The sequence below is a fragment of the Platichthys flesus genome, chromosome 3 (assembly GCF_949316205.1).
Source record: "Platichthys flesus chromosome 3, fPlaFle2.1, whole genome shotgun sequence".
Classification (NCBI taxonomy): domain Eukaryota; kingdom Metazoa; phylum Chordata; class Actinopteri; order Pleuronectiformes; family Pleuronectidae; genus Platichthys; species Platichthys flesus.
The window spans coordinates 23,303,239-23,326,142 of NC_084947.1; the positions used below are offsets into that span (position 1 = coordinate 23,303,239).

The 22,904-nt window shown below is 39.6% G+C and overlaps 1 protein-coding gene across 1 annotated transcript; it reads left to right on the forward strand.

Annotated features, from left to right (window-relative positions):
* The first annotated feature begins 6,407 nt into the window (after positions 1–6,407).
* On the forward strand, positions 6,408–22,086 carry zgc:110329 (uncharacterized protein LOC550500 homolog). The gene is made up of 8 exons (XM_062384909.1): positions 6,408–6,721; positions 10,625–10,810; positions 13,359–13,433; positions 13,573–13,668; positions 15,462–15,578; positions 17,561–17,611; positions 18,570–18,686; positions 20,924–22,086. Exons 1-8 carry the CDS (start codon positions 6,635–6,637, stop codon positions 21,254–21,256), a joined length of 1,062 nt encoding a protein of 353 aa, XP_062240893.1. The 5' UTR covers positions 6,408–6,634; the 3' UTR covers positions 21,257–22,086.
* The last annotated feature ends 818 nt before the right edge of the window (positions 22,087–22,904 follow it).

Sequence of the window (22,904 nt, forward strand, 5' to 3'; positions counted from 1 at the left end):
GAGTAGGGGACAGGGAGGACCGGGGGGGACAACTGGTCCAAGGAAGATATCACTCTTCATCAAGAAGAGGGGATGTGTTCATGTTGACAGTGTTTCAGAGGTTACAACAATGTATATGAGAGTTCACAAATCATCTGAAGCATTGGACACAGCGCAAGTGAGACACAACAGGTCTCTCACCACAACAAGACCTGCATGTGGTGAGGACATCAACTAAATCTGGAGGAGGTGAGGGCAAGCATCAATGAGACACACACCACCAGGAGGGATAGGTTTTTATTAAGCAGTTTGGCTTTTATGCAGCAATTAATTTAATGCAGGACAACTTTCTACTAAAGTAAATTGAACTTAACCCTAATTATATGGCAGCAGGGAGTTTGGAGGAGCTGGGGAAGTGCAGTGAAATGTGCTACTCATTAAATTCAATGATTTAATTTGTGTGCAACATGTTGGATAGTCCAGAGCAGGAGTTATTCTTCATTGCAAGATGGCCTTATGTGGTAGTATCCTTCTGAGGACCTGGTCTACGCAGCCAGTTTCGTCTGTATCGACCACGTTGGCTGAACTTAAATGATAAGGTCTGGTGTTGGTAATGCGTCACCATTGTTGGTCTCAAATAAAAACTAAACTCAGGAACCAACTGGAGACAAGTCAACAGCACAAACTGACCCTCGGACTGAGACACAGGGGAAACATATATAGTTCTTTATCAGGCCACTCAAACACAAAGGGGGTAGACTAAGACATACTATCATTTAAACAAACTACAGCAACCACAAAACATGGCCGTATAATTTAATCTAATATTAACTAAGGAAACATAATTAAACAATTGTTGTGCAATAGTAGGAGTAGAATTGACGTTGGCTTATTATTAATAATCATGAAATATGATTATTAAATTAACAATTATTTATTAAAAATAATCAAAAATGATAAAGCTATTAATTAAGAACAGTAACACATTTAATTAGAAATGATACGGTTATCCATTAATAATAGTTAAAATAATTAATGAAAACAATAAAATTATCAATTAAGAATAATACAAATCTGTAATCATTGCTTATTGTCGCGGGGCACCACCCTGGTTACAGGGACCAACAATTCAATCTTTAAATATCAGTCTCATAATGATAAATGTCAAATCAATAATCTCAATATTTAATATTAATAATTATTTAATTAACAGTGAAGGCTTCTAAGTTCGAGCACAGGCAATCATAATCCAGCTGCAATCACATACATATGCACAAATAATCACAGACTACAGATACTTTAATTACAAAAGCATTTATTAAAAAGGGGAAATAAAGTTAGTGTTATTTAATGTTTCATCATTTTAACAAACTCCCATATTTCAAAGATAACAACAGCAGCCGCTTATCACAATTTAGAAAACACATGTATTCATCTATGTGTATCTGTGTGTGTGTATCTGTCTGTGTCTATCAATGTGTCTCTGTGTCTGTGTGTGTGTGTGTGTGTGAGAGAGCGAGAGAGAGAGAGAGAGAGAGAAAAAGAAGGGGGGCGTGGCGATGACGAAGTCACGTCACATCTAAGATGGCGGCCGATCATGATTCGTGGAACCAAGGCCTAAAAACTCTCAAAATGGTGAATTGACTACAAAACAAGATGGCGGAGCCGTTATGAATTTAGAGCCAGAATGGGAGGAGAGTGAGAGAGGAGGCGTGGCAATAATAGACTCAAAATGGTGGTTTAACTTGCGTTCTTCAAAATGGAGTCTATGTTAATGACACCATGTGGCCGGAGCTCACACTGGTGGTCGTCACCTGAATTACACAAAGGGATTTTCAGACAAAGGGAATTCTTTGTCTCTACTTTGGCGTTCGGCCGCATGGCTTCCAGATGTGTCCAGCCTCTCTGAATATAGATTTAACTATGTCACATGAACTGTATTCTAAATACAGATCGGATGTGTGTATAGGTCGGTTTAGAAGGAGAGAGAGAGAGAGAGAGAATACAAGGAGAGAGCAAAGCTCTTAAAAGCACCGTCAGAGACAAGTTACATTTACTTTACCACTCAGCACCCAAGTGGCGTTGTGTGCTGAGGTTTGACCGGTAAAGTATCTTTAAAGTTGTTCAAACGGTCACAATGAGCTGGAGACGCTGCTCACAGCGCTTAAAAACTATGGCACAAGGCCGTAACCGGGAACCGGAAGTGGCGAATCGCCGCTAAAACACTAGAGACTCGGCGGTCTCATACAAAACAAATACATTCAAGTATTAAACAATACGCTACGTATTAGATTAACATCTGCCCAGACAATAAAGCCTCTTACTGTGACCTTCACGGTGTTGCATGCGCGTGTCGCGCGGATCTTTCGGAAGTCCAGTGAATAATCGTGGCCGCTCAAGCTCTGTTGCGCTGGTTCCTCTGACGCAGCGGCGTCGGCTGGGCCGAATAGGAACGGATTCGTCTTGCTCCTCAACGGGATGAACGTCGTGCTTCTTCTTCAGGGATGTGGAGGTCGTGCTCCTCAGCGGAATGAATCTCGCGCTTCTGCAGGGGACGGCTGTGGAAGCCGTTTGTAGATTGTTGGGAAAAAAAAGTAAAGTCCGTGGGGAAAGTGAAACATTCTGAGATTGTTCCGCGTGCAATTTCCTGTTTGGTCTTTTCAAGTTAAAACAAAAATAGTCTCTATCAAAGTAAGATCAAACTTAAGATAAAAGAAAATGAAAGAAATGAACGAAAATAACTCTGGTTGCCCCCTTTAGCAACTAAATCATCTGGAAAGACCCGGAGGGGTCTGTTGACGTCTTCAGAGCAGAGTAAAAATGGCAGCGATTATTGATGTCTCAGTGGTTTTATTCTACCTGAGAGGTTCTGCCTCCTTGAGGTGCTGGTCATGGGATGATGCTGGCTTTTAGCCAATTGAGTGTCAGAGGTCAAAGGAGAGTGGGAGGGGCCAGGAGCAGAGCAGGGGTTTCTGGGGAGACCCCAGGGATTAAGTTAACACCAGAAGATACAATCTCCGTGCTGGATCTTAGAGGGAGACTTTAGCTGGCTTCATCTTGGCTCAAAGGCCCCGATTTTACGACCCATTGTGTGTGGATCCTACCACATGGTTAGTTCTGTAGGGACTCTTGCCCAACACAATATCAACATAGTATACAAAATTAACAACCAGAAATCTAAATAACGAAACAAAGTCCCTCCCCATGGTTACGAGGAACATGGTGCAGTCCAATTAGTAATCAGGATGATTCAAGGTTGTCTGCTGCAGCTTCTTTCTATGGGCAGCCAGATGACTCCAGCACCAACCCCCAGGAACATGTTGCTGAGGTTCAGTGTGGCTGCTGGTGCGCACATCAGAGTGCTGAAGGGGGTTGTGGCAGTGATATGCTCCACATATTCTAGTGGATATTGTTACTCAAGTATGAGGTGCCGCAAAATTAGTGCCACTAGAGCCAGTTCTAAACACTCCTGTTTGTGCTGTTGTTTTTAAACTTAAAAAAATTAAACTATTGTTTTACACATGGACAAGTTATTTATAACTCTAAGATGCTACATATGTGGGTGCGTTTGTGGTTTGTATGTTTTCTCCCCCTTCAAATTACAATCCAAAAGCCTCTCATCATACTTAAAGGGGACATATTATGAAAGTTCTACTTTTGTAGTGCTTCTACACATTCATTTGGGTATCTGGCATGTCTACCTTTCCAAAAACTCTGGAAAAAAACGACTACCGCGATTTGTTGTGGTTCCTCTATTTCAGACAAGTTTATTTATGCTATAAAGAAGTCCCAGCTACCGCGACTACAGAGCATTGGTTCATCCTTCTATTCATAGTTTGTCAATATTGAACGTATCGCTAGTCGAAATGGCTCCAAGTTCAACACTGAACTTCCTTGGGCCACCAAATATGACAATTTCAAAGCTGATAAGATGACCGGTTCTTGAGTAATGCGACTGACTGACTGATTATTAGATAGATGAAACCCATCAAAGTCAAAGCAAGACATGATTATCATTTATACATGATGACAATGGCACATTTTGTGTGCACAAAAATCACTAATTGAGCTGTGCAGGCAATGAAAAATAGATCTTGAGAGAAAATCTCAAAACCTGCTTACTGTCTCCCCTAATTCCTACACTGCAGAGAAGTGAGGCGAGCTGGCTTTAGATACCCCCCTCTGACAGGCACTTTTATTGGAGCAGGAGCTTACACCCTTATTGAAAACCACTTTATTCTTAACTCCAACTAAAATGAAAACTCACAACTTTGCAGCTGACACCTAGGCCTTGCATGAAGTCTCTCACCACATGTGCACATTGCAACTTGGGCTGGATGTGAATGGCAGCATTAACCAGCTCTTTTCTGGTGAGTACAACGCCGCACGTTTGACTGATCTGCTTCTGCAGACATAAACTTTCGGCTCTGTGAGGTCTTAAGCAGAAGGTGGTCCGATCTTTTCTCCATTGAAGATATATGTGAGTTCAGTCTCTCTCTCTCTCTCTCTCTCTCTCTCTCTCTCTCTCTCTCTCTGAAGTACATTTGTTATAATTATTAATCGTAGTCGTGATAGCAGTAGTATCATCATTATTACTACTTCTATTGTGCTGCATTCATTTTATTACATCTGTAAATATCAGTCTTATTATAACCATTCTGAAAGAACTTAAATATGAAGGTTACAAAACTGTTCCTGGTCTCCCTCTTATCTTTTACGTGGGCGGTTAACCACAGACTTTTGTACTTCTAACTTATTTAAAAATACACATTCCCCTACCTCCAATGAAAATTAAACTCAGTTATTTGTGCAGGATCCATGACTCTGTGTGTTGTCTTTGATGAACTGCTGCCACACCAGTGATGCTCAGATTGTGCACAAAGGTTTATCTCCAGAAATATGTCTTGCAATGTGCATCTGAGCAGTGCATGCTCATTCTCTCTTTTCTTTGCTCTTTCATTTCTGCTCATGTTTAGAAACGGATGCAATCCCAGCATGCATCAGATGTACACTACCCTTCCATTAAAGGGCAGTGCATGATAACATAATATTTTATTGATCCCAACGGGGCAGTTGTTGTTTTGATTCCCCCTCAGAGGTCAGGGTCAGCCACAGAGCAGCAATGTCTGGCTCAAGAAGAAGCGATAAGTGTTGTTAAAGACAAAGGATGACACTGGTTGGAGGACTCCAGGAATTGATTAAATATAACCTGATGTAACTTGTTGCGAGGTGACACTTCTGTCTGCAACACATAGAGTGGAGCTTGAATGGCAGTGTGTACATTAACAGGAACTGAAACTGTAGTGCAACAACAAACAAGAACACAAACAAAAGCTCAGAACAGTTGTGCTGATAATCTCTCAGGTGATGTGACACATGGCCAGTGTATAAACCTATTTGTGAGGTGAGGGCATCAGTAATGTCATAAGCACGCCAAATATAGCCAAGTAACCATGACAACTGATGCAACTTGAAGCAAGAGCTGGGGTTACCGATGGACAAAGTCAGGAAGTAACTCATTACAAGTACCCTTAATAACAATTTATTTTAACTTTGAAAAAACATGTTTTTCTTTAATTGTCTTCACCAAGGATGTTGTTTAATCAGCGTTTGTTTGTTTGTTAGTTAGTTAGTACGCTAATGCAAGAACTCTAACTCCAATTTTTGCAGAGGGGTGAGGCATAACCTTAGAAAGAACCCATCCAATTTTTGTTCAAGATCAAGGGGCTGATCCAGGATTTTAATTTCTATTTCTTTTATATTGCGAGATAAGACATTTTTAAATATTTTCAATGATTTCTCAGAGAATAATTCACAAGAGAGACATGTTTAGGAAACATTATTTATGAGCAATTTGGTGGAGATTTTTTTTTAAAATTTAAATAACATTCGTAGCTATAGTACATACCTCTACCAAGTAACGTTCTAGTCTTTGTATATGTTTTTATTTATATATACATTATTTTCAGCCATCTTATATTAACGTAAAAACAAATGTGACTTCTTCAGCTACTTTTAAAAAGTCTGATGACTGTATTCTTACTCATACATTTGTCTTCAAGTAACATATTATTTTATTATAATATATCTTCATACTGTAGATTAAACCTTTCTTTTTTTTCTACTTTTAGACTTTAACATGGTAGAAATGTGTCCTCTCTGCCCATGCATGTTACAAATCTGTAATACTGATACTGAAACCTTTTTTCAAATATCATAGGCTTTATGTTTAATTTTGCATCTGGTGAATGTTGTTAGAATAATACTAAATTCATGAACGTAAACAAAAACAAAAAAAAATTGATATTACATAAAACTTCGGCCAAAAACACAATTATTAAAACAATGATGCAAAGGTTCTGTGACAACTTAATCCAATTAGGAATGAGGTTGAGTGCACTGCCCCTTTAAGAAAGGAGTCACAACAAAGCGTGGAGTGGCCGGTGAGGAGCACGGAAGTGGTTCTGTCTCGGGGGCTAGCCCACTATGTGTCTGAGAAATGAGAGCTGCTGCAAATTCAGCTAGCTCTGTTAAAAGCCGTTTTCATTTCATTAACAATATTTTATAATTCCTTGGTATTATTTTAATATCGTCTGGACGGAAAGGGGGGTACAGCTAGCTAGCCTGTTAGCTAGCTCCATCAACGCTAGCAGCCATGCCGACCTACTCTGAATTAAGGAAAACAAACCATTTCTACTACTTCATCAAATTCACCCTGAACATCTACTCAATGCTCTTCTCGGTAAGTGTCTGACCGATTGACATCAGCTCTCAGGGGGAGTCCTTGGTCAGTGTCTGCTAGTGGTAGTAGTGAGACGCGAAGCATCCCTAAGCATCAGTGAGACCTCTCGCCAAACCCTGTTCAAAAACCAATTTGTTTAAATGTCTCTTGTGTTCCAGCTAGATAAAAGGGCTGTAAAAAATAAATAAAGGCATAACATGAATCTGTACCATCTGCCGTGCAATTCGGCTCACACACCTAATACACATCCCTTTGCTTTTGATCACAATTTCAATTTATATCGCTGACTCTCCTCAGACTATGTGATCTCCCCTTAAACAGCTTTGCTCTGTGAAACGGGCTATACTTGACATTTTATTTAAATAAATCCCCGTGTGTTGGGTAGAACATAATTTGTATTCACCTGGAGACTGTGTTGATTTGAAAACGTTCCCAAATCACGAGTACAGCCTTGTGTATGTGTTTCATTGTGATGATTAGTAGCTTTATTTTTCCATGGGCTTTGGTTTGAAATCCTCTGGATACTAGCTGCTAGCTCCTGGGTGGTTAGCTTACAAGATAAACACTACCACCTCACACATCATGCATCCTGCCACTCTTCATTTGCTTTTAATACAATAAATGTGGCTAATTTAATATTTTCTTCTTATTCTGAAAAGCTAATATTTTCATTTGGGATGTGAAGCAATGCCCGTCGACCACCGGCTGTCAAACAGCACGGTGGTGCAGGGCGTGGGATCCACTTAAAGGGATGAAAACGTTGGTAAATAAATCGGCCGGCAGAATGTACGAGCCGACTGAATGACTCCTTTGTTGATTAAACAAATTCAGGCTGGTATTTAAATAAAAATGTATCCTTGTTTTAAATAATAAATAAATAAATAGGTAGTTTATGTAGGTAAAGAGGTGATCCTAAACATATAAACAGGTATTTTCTTTCTGTACAGATTGAAAATTATTACAAACTGAGTCTGAAAATCTGGCTCTGGTTATTTATACTAACAAGTGTGGTAAGATTCAAGCATAGATGACAACAATCGTTTTTTTTTTTTTTTTTCAGTATTTCCCCTGCCTCATATCACAGCTCTCTTTTGTTAAGATACATACTTACTTTTAGATAATGTCTGTAAACTGCCTGTGGCACCAGGTACATTTGATGCTTTGTAAATTATATTTTTTGTCTACGATTTATTTAGAGTAACGACGGTTGTAATATTAGTCACATTTCCAATAATAATTGTAAATTTCACATCTTTTACATTATGTGCTGCAAGCCAAATAGCAGGCCGCTCATTGAAGTCCAGCTGACAAATTTTTAAGTTTCTTGTGAGTTTTCACCATTACATCAGGTCCAAAGAGTCTGCTGGTCATTCTAATCTTCATTACTGCAGCAGTGAAGGTAGAAAGGATGACTTTGGAAGTGGGAACCAAGCCAGATGCATCTGTCAGTGCTTTATAGAGGGTTTTAAACACAGCAGTAAATGAGGTTGACTTATACAGACCCAACCCTTAGAAAGATTGCCTGTGTTTCCAAATAGCTGGGAAGTAAACACTGTTAAATTTTTCTCTTTTTCTGGGGTTAGCTGAATATTATCACACTATCTGATTAATTTGTCAACGTGTGCTCTAATGGTTCTATTTGTTACATTTTTAGTTGAATGGGTTTGACTTAATTAGTCTCCACAATCCTTTTAATGCAATCCACTTTATTACACTGATTCAATGGGCAACACAGTGATCCAGCTCACTGACCATTACCTTAACTTCAACATTATTTGTAGATACTTGTACAATTCCCTCAACTTGAGTATAAACATTTTATCCTGCTTTGTACTTTTACCCTATTACATATAGATATTGTTCTGCCTATTCCACTAAATATGAGCTACTTTCCTGATTTAATTTTTAAATATAGTGCTGCCTATAGATGCACTGTATGATTGTGTGTGTGAATGGGTGAATGGCAAAAAACTATGCTGTAAAGCATTTTCAGTGGTCATTAAGACTAGAAAAGTGCTATATAAATACAGACCATTAACCATTTCACCTTACTACAAAATAAATGTCCAGCATTTAATACATTACTTAATATTAAACCAGTGATTACAAATGGTCATAGCTTGTAAACTTCCCATACAAGTAGCATCTTGTTTGTGCCTGTGTCACATTTCAGCAGCTTTCAGATCCACCTAAGAGCAAGTTCCTTTCTAAACCTTCCAGATGGTTTTGTTCTAATTACTGTGCAAGATCTAAAGAGGTTACATTATTGTATTTTTCACTAAAACCTGAAAGGCCGAGAAAAGTCAGAAAAACAAGGACAGCTTAGAAACGTGTTTTCTTATTTTCTCAACCCCACTAATCACCTCAGGATTTTGTCCACTCACAAACTTACGTCAAATCACAGTGTTTTTTCAAAAGTGGTTGAATTAGTCCAAACAGACGAAAAATCATTTGTATTTGTTTAACTGTAAAAATGAAACTCTCAAATGCCAAATTTCTGCTGGAAAAACACATTTAAGTGTGCTGATTGTGATGATGTCATATTTTCACCAACAGCACATTTTGGGGTTTTGGGCTAAACCTGCGCATTGGACTGAGCAATAAATCATCAGAATTATCACAATATGATTTAATCAATAGCAATATAACAAAAGTCCACTATAGATCTATATATTGCTTATGCATTAATTGTTAAAGCCCAGTAAAGAGGTATAACAAATGAAACGCATCAGTCTCTGCCCTTGAAGAAGATTTAAAAACACAACCTCCACTTAGAGGCAAAGATTTGTCATAAAATTTAAAATAAATAATTATGTTTGTTAATTTAATGTACAATCATATTGCTCAGCCCGAACTACACATATATTAAACTGGGGAAAAATTCTCCTGATTTTAAGATTTTCCCAGATTTTCAGTTTAGAGGAGTACTTGTTGAACTTGGTGTTGAGGCATAAATGACTTGAACAATGCTTGAACTTTACTTTATTATTCATGAAATCAGAGCAAGCTCATCGGTATTTCACAATTCAGACCCAAACTATCTGAAGAGAAATTTTCTTGCCGTGTGTTATGTGCACAAGAGTTTAATCCAACTGTGATTTGATTTGTACAAAGAATGAGAAACAACTGAGTGGGGGACAGCTGGAAAAGAAAAAGGTATTGTTAAAGGGGGGAAAGAGTCAGTTAGGCTTAACTTGCATTTAAGGAAAAACGATTAGCATCGTCTTTGTCATTAAAGTCACATCGCACCAAAAAAATGGCTTTGGCTTGTTGCTCAGTTTGATGATGCCATCCAATTAGACAATTTTGGGTTTAATCCTGTCTAAGTCTCCCGCCATGAGGGAGTGCATGTCCACTCTGCTTCATTAACTACAGAATTACAGTAAGTGGATATGTTCATAGTTTATGAGGACAGTATCCTTGTCCTGCCCCACATCCACTTAGCAGAATTTCATTAGTCTGGATCTCAACAGAGCCTTTCAATGTCCTATAGTAGAAGAAAAAATTGTGCATCGACTTTAGAGGAAAAAATAATCAAATATTCAGGTTTTGCCCCCTTAAATCTGGGAGGTCAAAGAAAAGAAGAACTTGGCATCCATATCCAATGACTATAAGTTGTTCCTCATGTGAATATCGGGCATCTTAAACAATCAGCAAAGGGCACACAAAATACACAAAGTATTGAAAAGGTAAATGAGCCTGACTCTCTTTAGAAGCTACTGGATAATTAAACAACTGAACCATAATGACATTGTTTTTACACAAATATTGTGTCCCAAGAGATTTACGAGAGTAAATATATAGTGTCACTGTTTCTTCTCAACATTGAGGATTGTCAAGCTATACAATTCATGAACCCTTTCTCTCTCTCCCCACTCCCCCCCCCTCTCTCTCTCCTCACAGCTGATGGGTCTCTGTGTGTTGTGTGTGGGTGTGTACGCTGAAGTGGAAAGGCAGAAGAACCGAACCCTGGAGGGCCTTTTCCTGGCTCCTGCTGTGGTGCTCATCCTGCTGGGCCTGGTGATGTTCACCGTGTCAGTGGTTGGCATGGTTGGATCCCTCAGGGACAACAAGACCCTGCTGCACATGGTAGGGAGGATGGAGGAGGCCGAGGGGAGCTGGGACTGATTACAGGTTTTGTGCTCTGTCGTACATGATGCTCACTCAGTTTGCAGGTTTAGTGGTACACATGTCATTTTGCTCTATGGGGTTTCTGTTGTTTTGCTCTTCGTGAATAATGTCTAACACATGAAATATCAATCCATGGAGTTGTGTAAGCAAAAAACATATATCAAGTTGATAATGCAAAGTGTTCTCTCCTCTCATTGATCTGATAATGCCACATCTCACAACTCCTCAAGACCCAAGATGAGTCCCTGGGGTCTTTCTGCTATCAGAAGCCGGGGTCTGTGTCACTGCTCTCATATATCACGACCAGAAATATTCTGGGTCAACATCAACGACTCTTGACAAATTTAACTAAGACAACACAACGACTAAAATCCCAATGGAATATTATTGAGTATAAATATATAGAAACAATTAGACATGAAATACGATGACCCAGAAAATTACAGTAGTGCACAAAAATGAAGACCGTCAATACAACCACAAGTACTTGAGCTAATGTTACTTGATTCCATCACTTGATGTTTCATGTCATCCATAGTGGAGTTAACCGCTGAATGTATTATGATGGTGCTCTGTTGGTGTGGTGATAGTGGGTTCTGCAGCTCAGACTGCTAATGTGTAAAACTCACTGCATTCTAGTGACATATACCAGGAACAAGATAAATAATATATATATATATATATGCATGGGTGTATGTTAGGAAGGTATTGGTAAATATAACAGAAAACTCTATACATAAGTATCCATTAAAAAATGTGTTTAAAAATATGTTTATCTCCAGGAATATTCAATGTAAAATTGACACACGCATTAAACTGAAGAGATAAACAGTTTGTTCAGAGTTTGCACAACAGCAGTAGCTCATAAAACATTTAAACAAGCCACGCTTCGGATGGTTTTTCTTTTCAAATGCAAAATCACAGCTGTTGGTGTTGCCAATAACAGTAAAAGAGCTCAAAGGGATCACGGCGACATGACTGTGGTTGCTATGCGGCTATCTAATTAGCTTTAGCTAAATAATGTGTACTGAAAAGGGGCTTAAAAGTTAAACACATTAAACAAATTCAGTGATGCTCCGATTATGTTTTGAAGAAGAGGATGAGAAGCTAATTTGACTCACTAGGAAATGTTTTGTTCCTCCATTTGCTGATAATTGCTTCTCTCAGCGCTGGTCTGCTAATTAAAGCAAGTTTTAACTCAGTTTTTAATCATTTCAAAAGTTGCAAATGTTCCATAAGAAAGTCAAGGTCTTGTTAAAGTGGTGTGCTAGGCTTGATTTGGTTGAAATTTGAATTAGATGCCTTTAAATAATAATCTGACGAACAATATATCTGCAGAGTCTGATCTGAAATGAAAGTCTTTAAATTACACAGAAGTTAAGTGCACATGGATATACACCATTAAATACAATATGATGCAATTGAACTTAATTCATTTTAAAATAAAGTCTGGTGTAGCTATGCAAGCAGCTTAATGTCATCTCTCTTTTATTAGGTTTGTCATGATATTAACATTAATTATCTGCTGCATCCAGGCACATTTGATAGACTCTAAAAACCCATTCCGACCAAACTTGTGCAGTATTAACATCCGTCCTGAGTGATCCTATTATAAATGGACAGCGCAAAGTAACAGTCTGAACTCGCCCACATAATTATTGCATCCTGAGATCTGATCACTCCCATGTGGCCACGTTTTTCTAGCTGTGTGAACCCAAATGCTTTATGGCATCAAATGAAGGACTCACTACGCTTCTCAGTTATCATTATTCTATTTGTTTGTGGCCACAGTCCCAATATTAACACTGATTAGCTCATAATGAGGGATACTTTGCTTAAATCATACCTGCTCGCATTCATTAACTCTCTGTCTCACTCCTGCTTGTGTTGACGCACACGCACACACACATTGTCATCGAACATTTCTGTAAACTCAGACTGGTGTTTGTGCACACAAATGGCTGTCGTGATTATGAGCAAGGAAGTGAGATCTGACCACAAGTGCTCACAGGAGACGTGTTCAGCACACATTTTGGTGACAGATGTGAACAGACGAACTTAAAGCTGATCAATTGTGATTGGATCGAAGGACGAACCTTAATACCAGGTCTGAACAGGGCCTGAATGGTTGCCTGGCCCTGTGATTGACTGACAACCTTTCTGGGGTGTCTCCTGCCTCTTGCCTTGGCACAGGCCCCAAACACCCTAGCGGCCACCTAAAGGATAAGCAGATATAGATATTGAATGGATGAATGATTCATTAAATATTCCAAGATTGGTCCCAGTTACAAATCCTTAGGATTGGCTTGGGATACCTAATATATTATGTTATGCTTTGTGCTGTTGACGTGTTGAAAATTAGCTGTTGAATTAAGCAGCTGAATCAGTGTCGGACGGTTTTAGAACCACCCTCTGGTAAAGTGCTGTTCTTAGTGCGTTGGGGGCTTCATGTCTAATATAACATACCATGGGAATGTTGTAAGAATCTTGTCTTCTTCCTCCACAGTTCCTCTGTGTTCTCTGTGTGCTGCTGCTTCTCCAGGCTATCGCGCTCACCACGGCTCTCATCTTTGAAAGGAAGGTAAATATTTCCGTGTCACTCTAATGATGCCCTCCGGTGACAGCCAGGTCGCTTCACTGCTCTGTCTGACCGCCATCATTTTCATGAGAGTTCATAACAGTGACAACCATTGTCAATTTCTCTTCTTTTTTTTATCCAGACGTCTGCCTTGTTTCAAAGCAGCATACGAGAAGGAATTAAACACTACTACGATGATCTGGACTTCAAAAACATCTTGGACTACGTGCAAGAAAAGGTAAAAAAGGAATTTTATCCCGAAGATGTGGGGATGCATGTATTATATTTAGGAAAAGTACAAATCTTTAAAATGTATGTTGTACCTGATAGTGTGCACTCTTAATTTAATGTAGACTTTTAAGTATTAGTTATTTCAGTTGAGCATTATTCACACTACACAACTTTTGTTTATTAGTTATTTCAGTTGAGCATTATTCACACTACCCAATTACCAACGGGTTTTGCAAGTCGCAGACAAAAGATCCCGATCTGCCCTTGATTGGTCGTCACCAATCGCAATGTGTGAAACCCTTTCGAAGCCACTATCAGAGAGGGTCAACGAAGGGTCACAGACTCCAACCTGATCGAAATCTAGTCCGAATTGACTACAACTCCGTCTAACTGTCACCAGTCAAAGCGCAGGACCGAGTGAAGGTGGTGGATGTATATTTAGTGGTAAAGTAGCCCCTGATTATTTATTTTTTACAATGCACACATGTCTGTTAAAAGGGAAATCAAGCAATCACAAATCTTTAGAGGGACAGGGCAACACAAACTCGGTGAAGGTAACATCGACTAAATCAGGCTCGGGTTGAGATTGGACAGAGAAACGAAATTCCTGTTGGGTTCGGGTCAGGCTCGTATTGGTTGGGACAGGAAGTAAGTGTCCCGAGATTTTCTCTATTCTTTACAGCTGTGATGTCCACTGAGGCACTTACCCTCTTCTCCAGCTTTATGTGTCATTCGGAGCAGGATCAAACAGAAGACCTCAGAACTTCTCACAAGTGTTTTCATTTTAAATTAGGTGTGTTGGGACTTGGGACCAATCAGGGTTTCTCCTGGTGAAAAATCCTGAAGTCGTGATGCCCCGTCGCCTTTCATTTGTGTAGTGTGACCTCACAATGACTACAAGTCTTACGATCCAAGTGATTTGTGATCCAATGACCTCAGTAGTAGTAGTAGTAGTATAAAATTCTACATTCTAATCCAGCTAGTTCAACATCAAGCTGCTCATTACAATCCACAATGACATGTATGTTGTTTATCTTTGATTGCAAATATGCAGTTATTTGCCCTTCAAAAGAAAAACCTGCACGCTCACAAATAACTGCCTCTTAAAATCCTTTTGTTAAATGATCTCAGGCAAATACTGTGGGGTCCTTTGGCCGTGTGTTGTGGCTTGGCAGTGACTTTAATGAATTCACTTTCGGATGTGTCAAGTAGACTAAGGGGACCCACAGCGTGATCACTCACACTAATTAATGGTCAGAGTAGCTGGATCAAAGGATATTCTTTTAAAATGATAGCAAGTCAACTCGTGATTTTGCTATCTACGTATAATCTACAGGCCACGTTCCTTCTTATTCCCCCCCCCCCCCCTTGTAAAAACCGTCTTATCTGCACAGCCTGGTGTAATGGCCCTGTAGCTGCGGGCAGATGATCACGAAGATAGAGGTGTCCTCCATTATTAAGGAAAGGTTCAACGTCTTGGACACTGGATAGAATGTTCTCATAGGTACTTTGAAATGACAGCCTTTTAATTAATAGTCAATCTGCAGTCTTCACATGAACTCTTGTTTTCCACTGAAGACGTCTCCTTTTTCAGTAGAAATTTGATGTACTGGAAGATAATGAATGTGTCTGTTGGGGGGACAGAGTTGAAACAGAGGTGTGGATTGCGCAGCAGAAGCTGTAACTCAGTTTTTATTTTTAAGAGCTCTGAAAGAAAAAGCTTGTTTTTTTTTACATGTTAATTTGTTTTCATGCCATGTTTGGTCCCCAATTGCCTTATCCTGCTATTTTGTTTTTCAGTTTTCTTGCTGTGGAGGGGATGAGTATAAAGACTGGGGGGTCAACCAGTACCATTTCTGCAATGGTACCGGCCCACTAGCCTGTGGGGTTCCATACACCTGTTGTGCTCGCCATAAGGTAAGTGTTGGTCTCACACAGGAAGCAACAAGGCCATCACATGCTTTTACACTAACTCTTTACAAATAAACCAAGAGAATGACTCAAAGTGAAAACACAGGACATTTGTGCAACAACAGTGACTTTGTAGCGTAATGTGGGACATCGGGTAATGTGAGACACCCCCTGTATCTAGGCAACGGAATACATTTGTGGTCATGTGACCATTATGTTTTCAAGCCCCTCCCTTTCCCCCTTGCCATGAAGGAGAAGTTGGTGCTGGAGTATGTTTTTTCACAAAAATGTGTTTTTTGCATTTAAAAGTAAATTGTCTTGCTTTGAACTTAATCAACTGTTGTGTCAAAACAAATTGATTGAGGTAGAAAAACTTATATCATACATGTTGGTGAACTTCCAACATATAAAACCATGTGATTGATGCTAGCTGAAGATTAGCCTGACACATTTGTGCTCTTGTTTTTACAGTGCTTCTGTATGCAATGCTTTTTCTATTACAACCCATTCACACACTCAGCACAGCCATCAGGGGCAAATTTGGATTTAGTATTTGCCAAAGGACACTTCAGAATTCTGACTCGGGGAGCCAGGGATTGAGTCACTGACCCTCTCATTTGTGGACAACCCTCTCAGGGATAGAAATTGTGTAAGAGTGAAGGAAAGCATTAATTAAATTCATTTAAATTGTATTGGTATTGCTCCAAATCAACACATACATTATCTCTAGACACTAAACATTAGCTGCTTTCAGACATGCGCTGAATGCTGCAGATCCTGCATATTTTCTCTGGAGGAGCTGCGTGTGTGAACACCTGGCCTCCTAATATAGGTGCACAGTGTATATGATACAGACACAGAGAGGAGCAGTAAATTACTGACAGAGAGAAAATACTTTCTTTTCACAGTCCAAGCATGTATGAAAAGACTAAATGAACACTGTATGTGGACTTAGAGGAGCTGTGCTTGGCTCCCTAGCGTCTGCCTCAGAGCAGGTGGCGCTGGAGCTGGGCTGTGCATCTTCTCCCCCTGGCTGTGGAGCCGTCTGTGGTCTCTGCGTCCGTAGCAAGGGACTGTTTATGTTTATTTATCGCAGGTCATATCTTCATCGCGATATTAAACAAGGTGATTGCATATCACATGTTTTCCTAATATTGTGCCGCCCTAATCCTCAAAAGATTCACATCGAGCGAGTAGGGGGTCTGATGAGTACATGCCTAGTGTATGTGAGTGGTCATGTGATGTGCATTGTCAGGGGTGTTCGTATGTGCAAAGATTCAAACTGATACTGAGTCGTCTGGACAGAGTGTGGATGAAGCCTCAGACAAACTCCAACCCTTTTGAACCATATGCCCGGTGCAGGGACCCCTGTTTTCCTCCATTAAAGGTGCAAAAGTGGATCGGACACGCTCTCCACGAGCTCAGGTCGTTAAAATCGAGCCCTCATTATCTACACTGTATGTAATTCATTGTGTAGAGGATATTGCCTCATCTAGCTAACAGGACACCTGCTGCAATTCACAGGTATATAGCCTTTGAGTAATTTCTCTCTTTAAATGAAATGTTCCCTCGTGGCCTCAACCCCACCATACCTCTGGTATCAAAGCACGGATACTGACTCTGGAAGCAGTGGAGCTGTGCAGGAGAAATTAATGACAGAATCATCCTTTGCTCTCTCTCGCGCGCGCACACACACACACACACACACTCACACACTCTCACACTCTCACACTCACACACCAATGATGGTGGAGTCGATTAGACTCTGAAGCTGAACATTGGCCCAGTTTCTACTGTTATCAGTTTCTACCTGTTGGGTCTGTGGCCATTTGCGACAGTTTAAGTTCACGCTTTGGCTGGCAGAAGACAGCTACAACCCCCCTTGTGAGGAGCATTCCCTTTTATATATGTCCATCAGGTATTATCTCTGGCCTTCTGAGCCCAGTTAAAACCTTGTCTCTGACTCTAAATCTTGACTCTTTGCTCAGGTGGGAGAGGTCATCAACACTCTGTGTGGTTACCAGACTCTGAATAAAGAGGTAAGAACAACTTCTGGCTATTGTAGACATATACTAATCCATCGTTGTTTTGTAACTCTGATATAAACAAAGTGGATAATGTTGAAAATAATAATATTTGAAGTCAAATTCCTATTTTCTCTTACTTACAAAACAAACGAAATGTGATGAGATGTAACGGTGAAATCATTCACAAACCTATTAAACCAAACAAGCAGTTTGAAATGTACATAGATAATTAAGGCACCCAATCCTATTAAAGTGAAAATTATATGGCTATTATTTAATATACAGTAACTAATAATTTTTTATATTGCACCTTTCAAAAGCACTGTTACAAAGTGCGTCACAAAGGGGACATAGAAATAAGACAATATGCAAATGATACAATGTCATTTAAAATTAAAGACGGCAAATGATATAGTGCATAATTTAAAAGTCATGTCAAAAGAAAAGGACAAAAGAAACATGTAATAGGACAAATAAACCTGTGTATTGATCAATGCAATTACTTAAATGAATACTATTGTTTACTTTCATAAAATAATAAAAAACGCATTGACTAAAAATTCTTGGAAACAGCCACATTTACCCAAATACGAGACGACCCCCTCTTTTCCAACACTACTCAAAAGCTTTCAGGAGATTCTATCCTTTCATGGGAATAAGACTCCTCATCTCTAAAGCCCTTACTTTTTACATGACATGACATTAAATCAGAATTCACGTCCCAGGTTAGTGTAGTTGTGAGTTTTGTTGTATACGCACACCTTCTCCTGTCAAGCTTTTGAAGTAGTCACAAGGATTTCCTCGTGCTATTAGCACTTTCTGTCTATCCCACTTCCTCTGTGACACCTGCAGTTGGCAGCATGACAGACGATTCGTTTTTTATTTGTGAATTCGAGGCTGTAGACGTTTTGAACTCAATACTGAATTTTTTTTATCTGGTTGTCTTCCTCTCCTCTGCTCTGTGTATCAGCGTGAAGGCCTGCATGACCGGATCCATGTGCGAGGCTGCATCCACGCAGTCAACCTCTGGATGAGTGACAACATTGGAATAACTGCCGCACTCTGCTGTGCCATCGGGCTGCCACAGGTCATTTAACACCCACGGCACTGACTCTCCAAAACTGAACTGCCCCCAAATCCCTCCTTTCAACCAAATGCACCTTTCCAGTGAAGATTTGATATTTGAACTGTAGCCCCACATCCTGTGAAAGGTTCTGAGATCTCATTTGCTTTTTACTTTTCAACGAAACTAACCAGCACATCAGTCACATCACAAGTAGAGCCGCAACATTGTTAGCTCAGGCAAAATGGGTTGTGGTGTGACTTAAACTTTTCAAAAAGCTACTGCACTGACTTAAGTTTTGTTTTCTTATAGTAAATCTTAATCTGTCTATTTTAAATTGCGACGTCCACAAATCTAAATCACAAATTTGGACCTGTCGTGGCCCAGTCAGATGAAGTAATTACAATAATTACTGCTTTAAAACAACTGCATAAATAGCATCGGCGTTCTCCTTCACCACTACCAGAGAATAAACTGTAGCTCATACAAGCTGCAAGACTTTGTCCAACTGTAATTAAAAACCTACACCTCTGTTGATTATCTGGGACAAAAATCCTGGCGTTCCTTTTTCCTTTTATTATCTTAAAGATATCGTTTATAAACTTCAATACATGACAAAACGCATACTACATGTATATAAAATATAAAATAACCAAGAACATCTAGTTCCCTTGAGGCAGAGAGATTTAAAGTCTCTCAGGGGTGAAGGATCCTTCATCAATTTAGGGTTTGATTTTTATCCAGGGATCTTCTGCTTCTGAAGCCAGTGAGTGTATCTGGTGACTGTGGCTATGGTTGCAAAGGGGCTGAACATTTTCGGAAAATTTCCGGAAACCTTCCGGAAACTTTCCATGAGAATATTAAGCTCGGGAATTTTTGGAATTTTGGAAAAAATAAAATATGCTAATGAAACACTGAGCATTAAAAAACATCATTCAAAACTCTATTTTAAAGATGTATGGAATGCAGCACACGCTGCAACCCTCCACTGTGCATTTCTCCATCACTTGTGCAGATAATTCCCAGCATCCAGCACACTACAGCAGGGCTATTGAGGCCTGCTGTAGTGTGCAGGACTAGTCAGGTAAGTTTAGATGATATTACTGGGGAAAATATATTTACATGCTGATTGAGATTGTTCATCTAGCCTATTTCTATTCATTTATCCATCAATTGTAAAATATTTTGAAAGACGATTCCGATTGTTTGGCCAGCTATTTATATTTCTGGCATTGCATTAGGGTTTTTTTTACAAGCTTTTTTCAGATCTTATTCTACAGAACAATTCCACGTGCACTATCTCATGTGTGGAGATATTTCAGCCCAGCCAATGTAGAAGGAAAGGCTGTGTACATTTGTAAATACTGTGCAAAGACCTATGTTAAGAATGACACAAAGATGCAAAAGCATATAGTCAAGTGCCCAAAGTTTCCTCAGGGCTCAAATCAGCCTATGACAAAACAAAATGTTTATAGTTATGTCTTTAATGGCAAGGTTAATACAGATAGTATAAATTACCCACAAAATTCCTAGTTTATTCCCGTTAATTCCCAGGGAAAGTTTCCAACTTTGAATATTACCGGAATTTGGCAACTCTAACTGTGGCTGTCAGTTAGTCTGTTGGAGCATCATGGGACATCTCGTTTTACACAACTGAACTGTTACAATGGAGATGATCATTTGGAACACCTCTTTTCTGTCTTCTCTCTTCGACCATGCATGACAGACTTAAAATGTTTATCCAGAGTAAATCCAAGGTCTTTGGTTATGCTCCAGACACCTTGGGCTAAGGAGTGAATCACAGCAAATTCAAATTGCCTCATTTTTGCAGTAGTTAATAAAACACTACATTGGTTAATGAAATCGGTCAAAATTTACCCAGAATTCAAAATGTATTAGTTCAAGCTGCAGATTGTGTTTTTCAGTTTTGTCAAGAGTGTAATTGTTAGCTCCCACAGGCCATTAGAGTATGTGTATCAGTTATTTACCTCGGTGGTTAGATGCTTCTTGCTGAAATGCACACTTGGTGTTGTAGTTACTGTCTCACTTTAATCTATTAACCATTTAATATTGTTAAACCCAGTTATTACTCTCCATTAAACTTAGTCAGTGGAAATTATTCAATGACAAACTGTGATAATTGGAAAATCATTTGAGTCGTCTTGTTGTTTTTCTGCATTTCATTTATTAATAACACAAATCCTAGATTGACTTCGGACACTTTGACATTTGTCTGAACAAGTCTCCGTGTCTCCCTGCAGCTGCTGGGCATCATCCTGAGCTGCGTCTTCTGGAACCTGCTGGTGGACATGAGCGAGTCGGCAGACATGGTGGACTTCAGGCTGAAGAAGGTTGGGTTGCAGTACAGCGAGCTGGACCTGGCTGGTGCCGGCTGGTGCATGTGTCTGCCGAGGGACGGCGGCTACCTGCCTGTCCCTGTCGCCGAGCCCGACCTCGACCCCATTGACGTTCACATGCAGAAGCTCAAAAAGCAGGCGCCTCTCACACACTCGCAGCTCCGAGAGATGCAGCAGTCCCAATCAGCCACTGGGCTGGATGAGGTGGATGTCGGCCGCAAGAAAAGGGAACACTGAGTGCTCTTTTTACCCTTTCTTGCCTTTTGGGTTTTTGCCTTTCTTTTATTGTTATTGTGCTCTGTGCATTTGTTGAAGTTGTGTTGCACTACGTAATGGTTGAACATGTGAGCCATTGGATCAAGAGACATTTGGTCAGGATTTTGGCACTTTGTGAATGAATTTGTTTACTACAAAATGTAAAAGGGAAACCTGCAACATTGGCTTTAAAAATAAAAGAACCTTTCATTTGTCTTGTTTGTGGATATGTAAAGATTTATGGCATTATATCACATTTTATCTTTTGAATTTGAGCTATGTCTCATGTGCTAAAGCTTACCTCAGGCGGTTTGGAAAGAGCCCAGTAGTCCGAGGACAGTACTATTTGGTGTGTAAATTAATGGTAGCTTGAAAATATGTTTTTCAGTGTCTGAGAAATAGGAATAGTATGTATTGCCTGTAGCGTCTGTGAAGGATGTATAGAGTTTGTGTCTTATTTCCTTTTATAATGATTTCAATTTGATTTGGTGCAATCAGTGTACATTGTGAAACTGAAAAACATGGGATGCATGTTTTGTACTGTATATGATGTAAGTTTAAAAGAGAAAAACAAAACAATGGTTTACATGTTAGGCTGTCATCAGGGGGACTTCAGTCATTTTTAAACTAAACTTTTTATTCCTTCCATCTTTTCAAAAAACAAATACAGGCATTATCCAGACTTCAAGTTCAGTGAAGCTACTCTGATGGTTTTTTGTATCTGAGTTATGCACTGTTTTGAGCTTCCCCCTAGCTCCTGCCTTGTATCAGCACTACTGTTCTTGTCAATAAAGCTGCATTTGTCTACTGACTTTGGTGATGCGCTGCTGTTTTGCATGAAAACATGAAAAACAATTATTTATTTTTTCTTGAAGTTCTTCAAAGTTCTTTTTACTGCAGTGCTACTTCCACAGCACCGGGAAGTAAGCGAAAGTCCAAACCAAAGGACCAAAAGATTCAAATTTAGTCCGACCAAAAGGTGGTTTTACTCAAAAAGCAGGAAAATCAGGGTTTGGTTTGTTACCGATGTGAATCTTTTGGGTGAGAGAGTTCGGACCAATTGCAGGAAGTTGTGACGGCACTAAACGGAACAAGGAGAAAAGGCAGAAGAATTTATTATAGTCTGTAATGATTTTACAGTGGCAATTAAATCAACAATATAAACCAGTTTATTAATTTTCTGCATTCAAACAGAATACTGGAAATTAAAACTAACCATAGGTAAATGATGGCGCAAAGACACACACCTTAGTCAGAACCTTGGTCCGGACCTTGAGTTATGAAAGCTCCCGACAGAGAGAGCTTCATTTATAAACCTCCAGGAATCGGCCCAGTGTTGGCTGTTAGGGTAAACTGATGGGAATAGCAATGTGAGGAACCTCAGTCCATGAGTTCCTCTAACAGAGAATCAGAGTTCCACTGCAGATAGGGGAGGATCAAAAGGACAGAATAGATTCCCCGATCTAATAAAACTGAAATTTAATTTAAATTGAGCAGAAATCCAAACACCAGACATTGCTCATCACGTTGTCAATACCGCCCCTATGGTGTAACAGTGTGAAATTAAGCCACTCGGTTTACTGTGTAAAAGATTTTGATATGGAATTCCACCTTGTAATTTTGATTGGCC

What these genes read in the sequence shown, in the direction of transcription:
- zgc:110329 (XM_062384909.1), top strand. Translation starts at nt 6,635, where the DNA reads ATGCCGACCTACTCTGAATTAAGGAAAACAAACCATTTCTACTACTTC. An exon ending in CTCTCATCTTTGAAAGGAAG is followed by an intron (nt 13,434 to 13,572) that starts GTAAATATTTCC and finishes TTTTTTATCCAG; the next exon opens with ACGTCTGCCTTGTTTCAAAG. An exon ending in TGGACTACGTGCAAGAAAAG is followed by an intron (nt 13,669 to 15,461) that starts GTAAAAAAGGAA and finishes TTTGTTTTTCAG; the next exon opens with TTTTCTTGCTGTGGAGGGGA.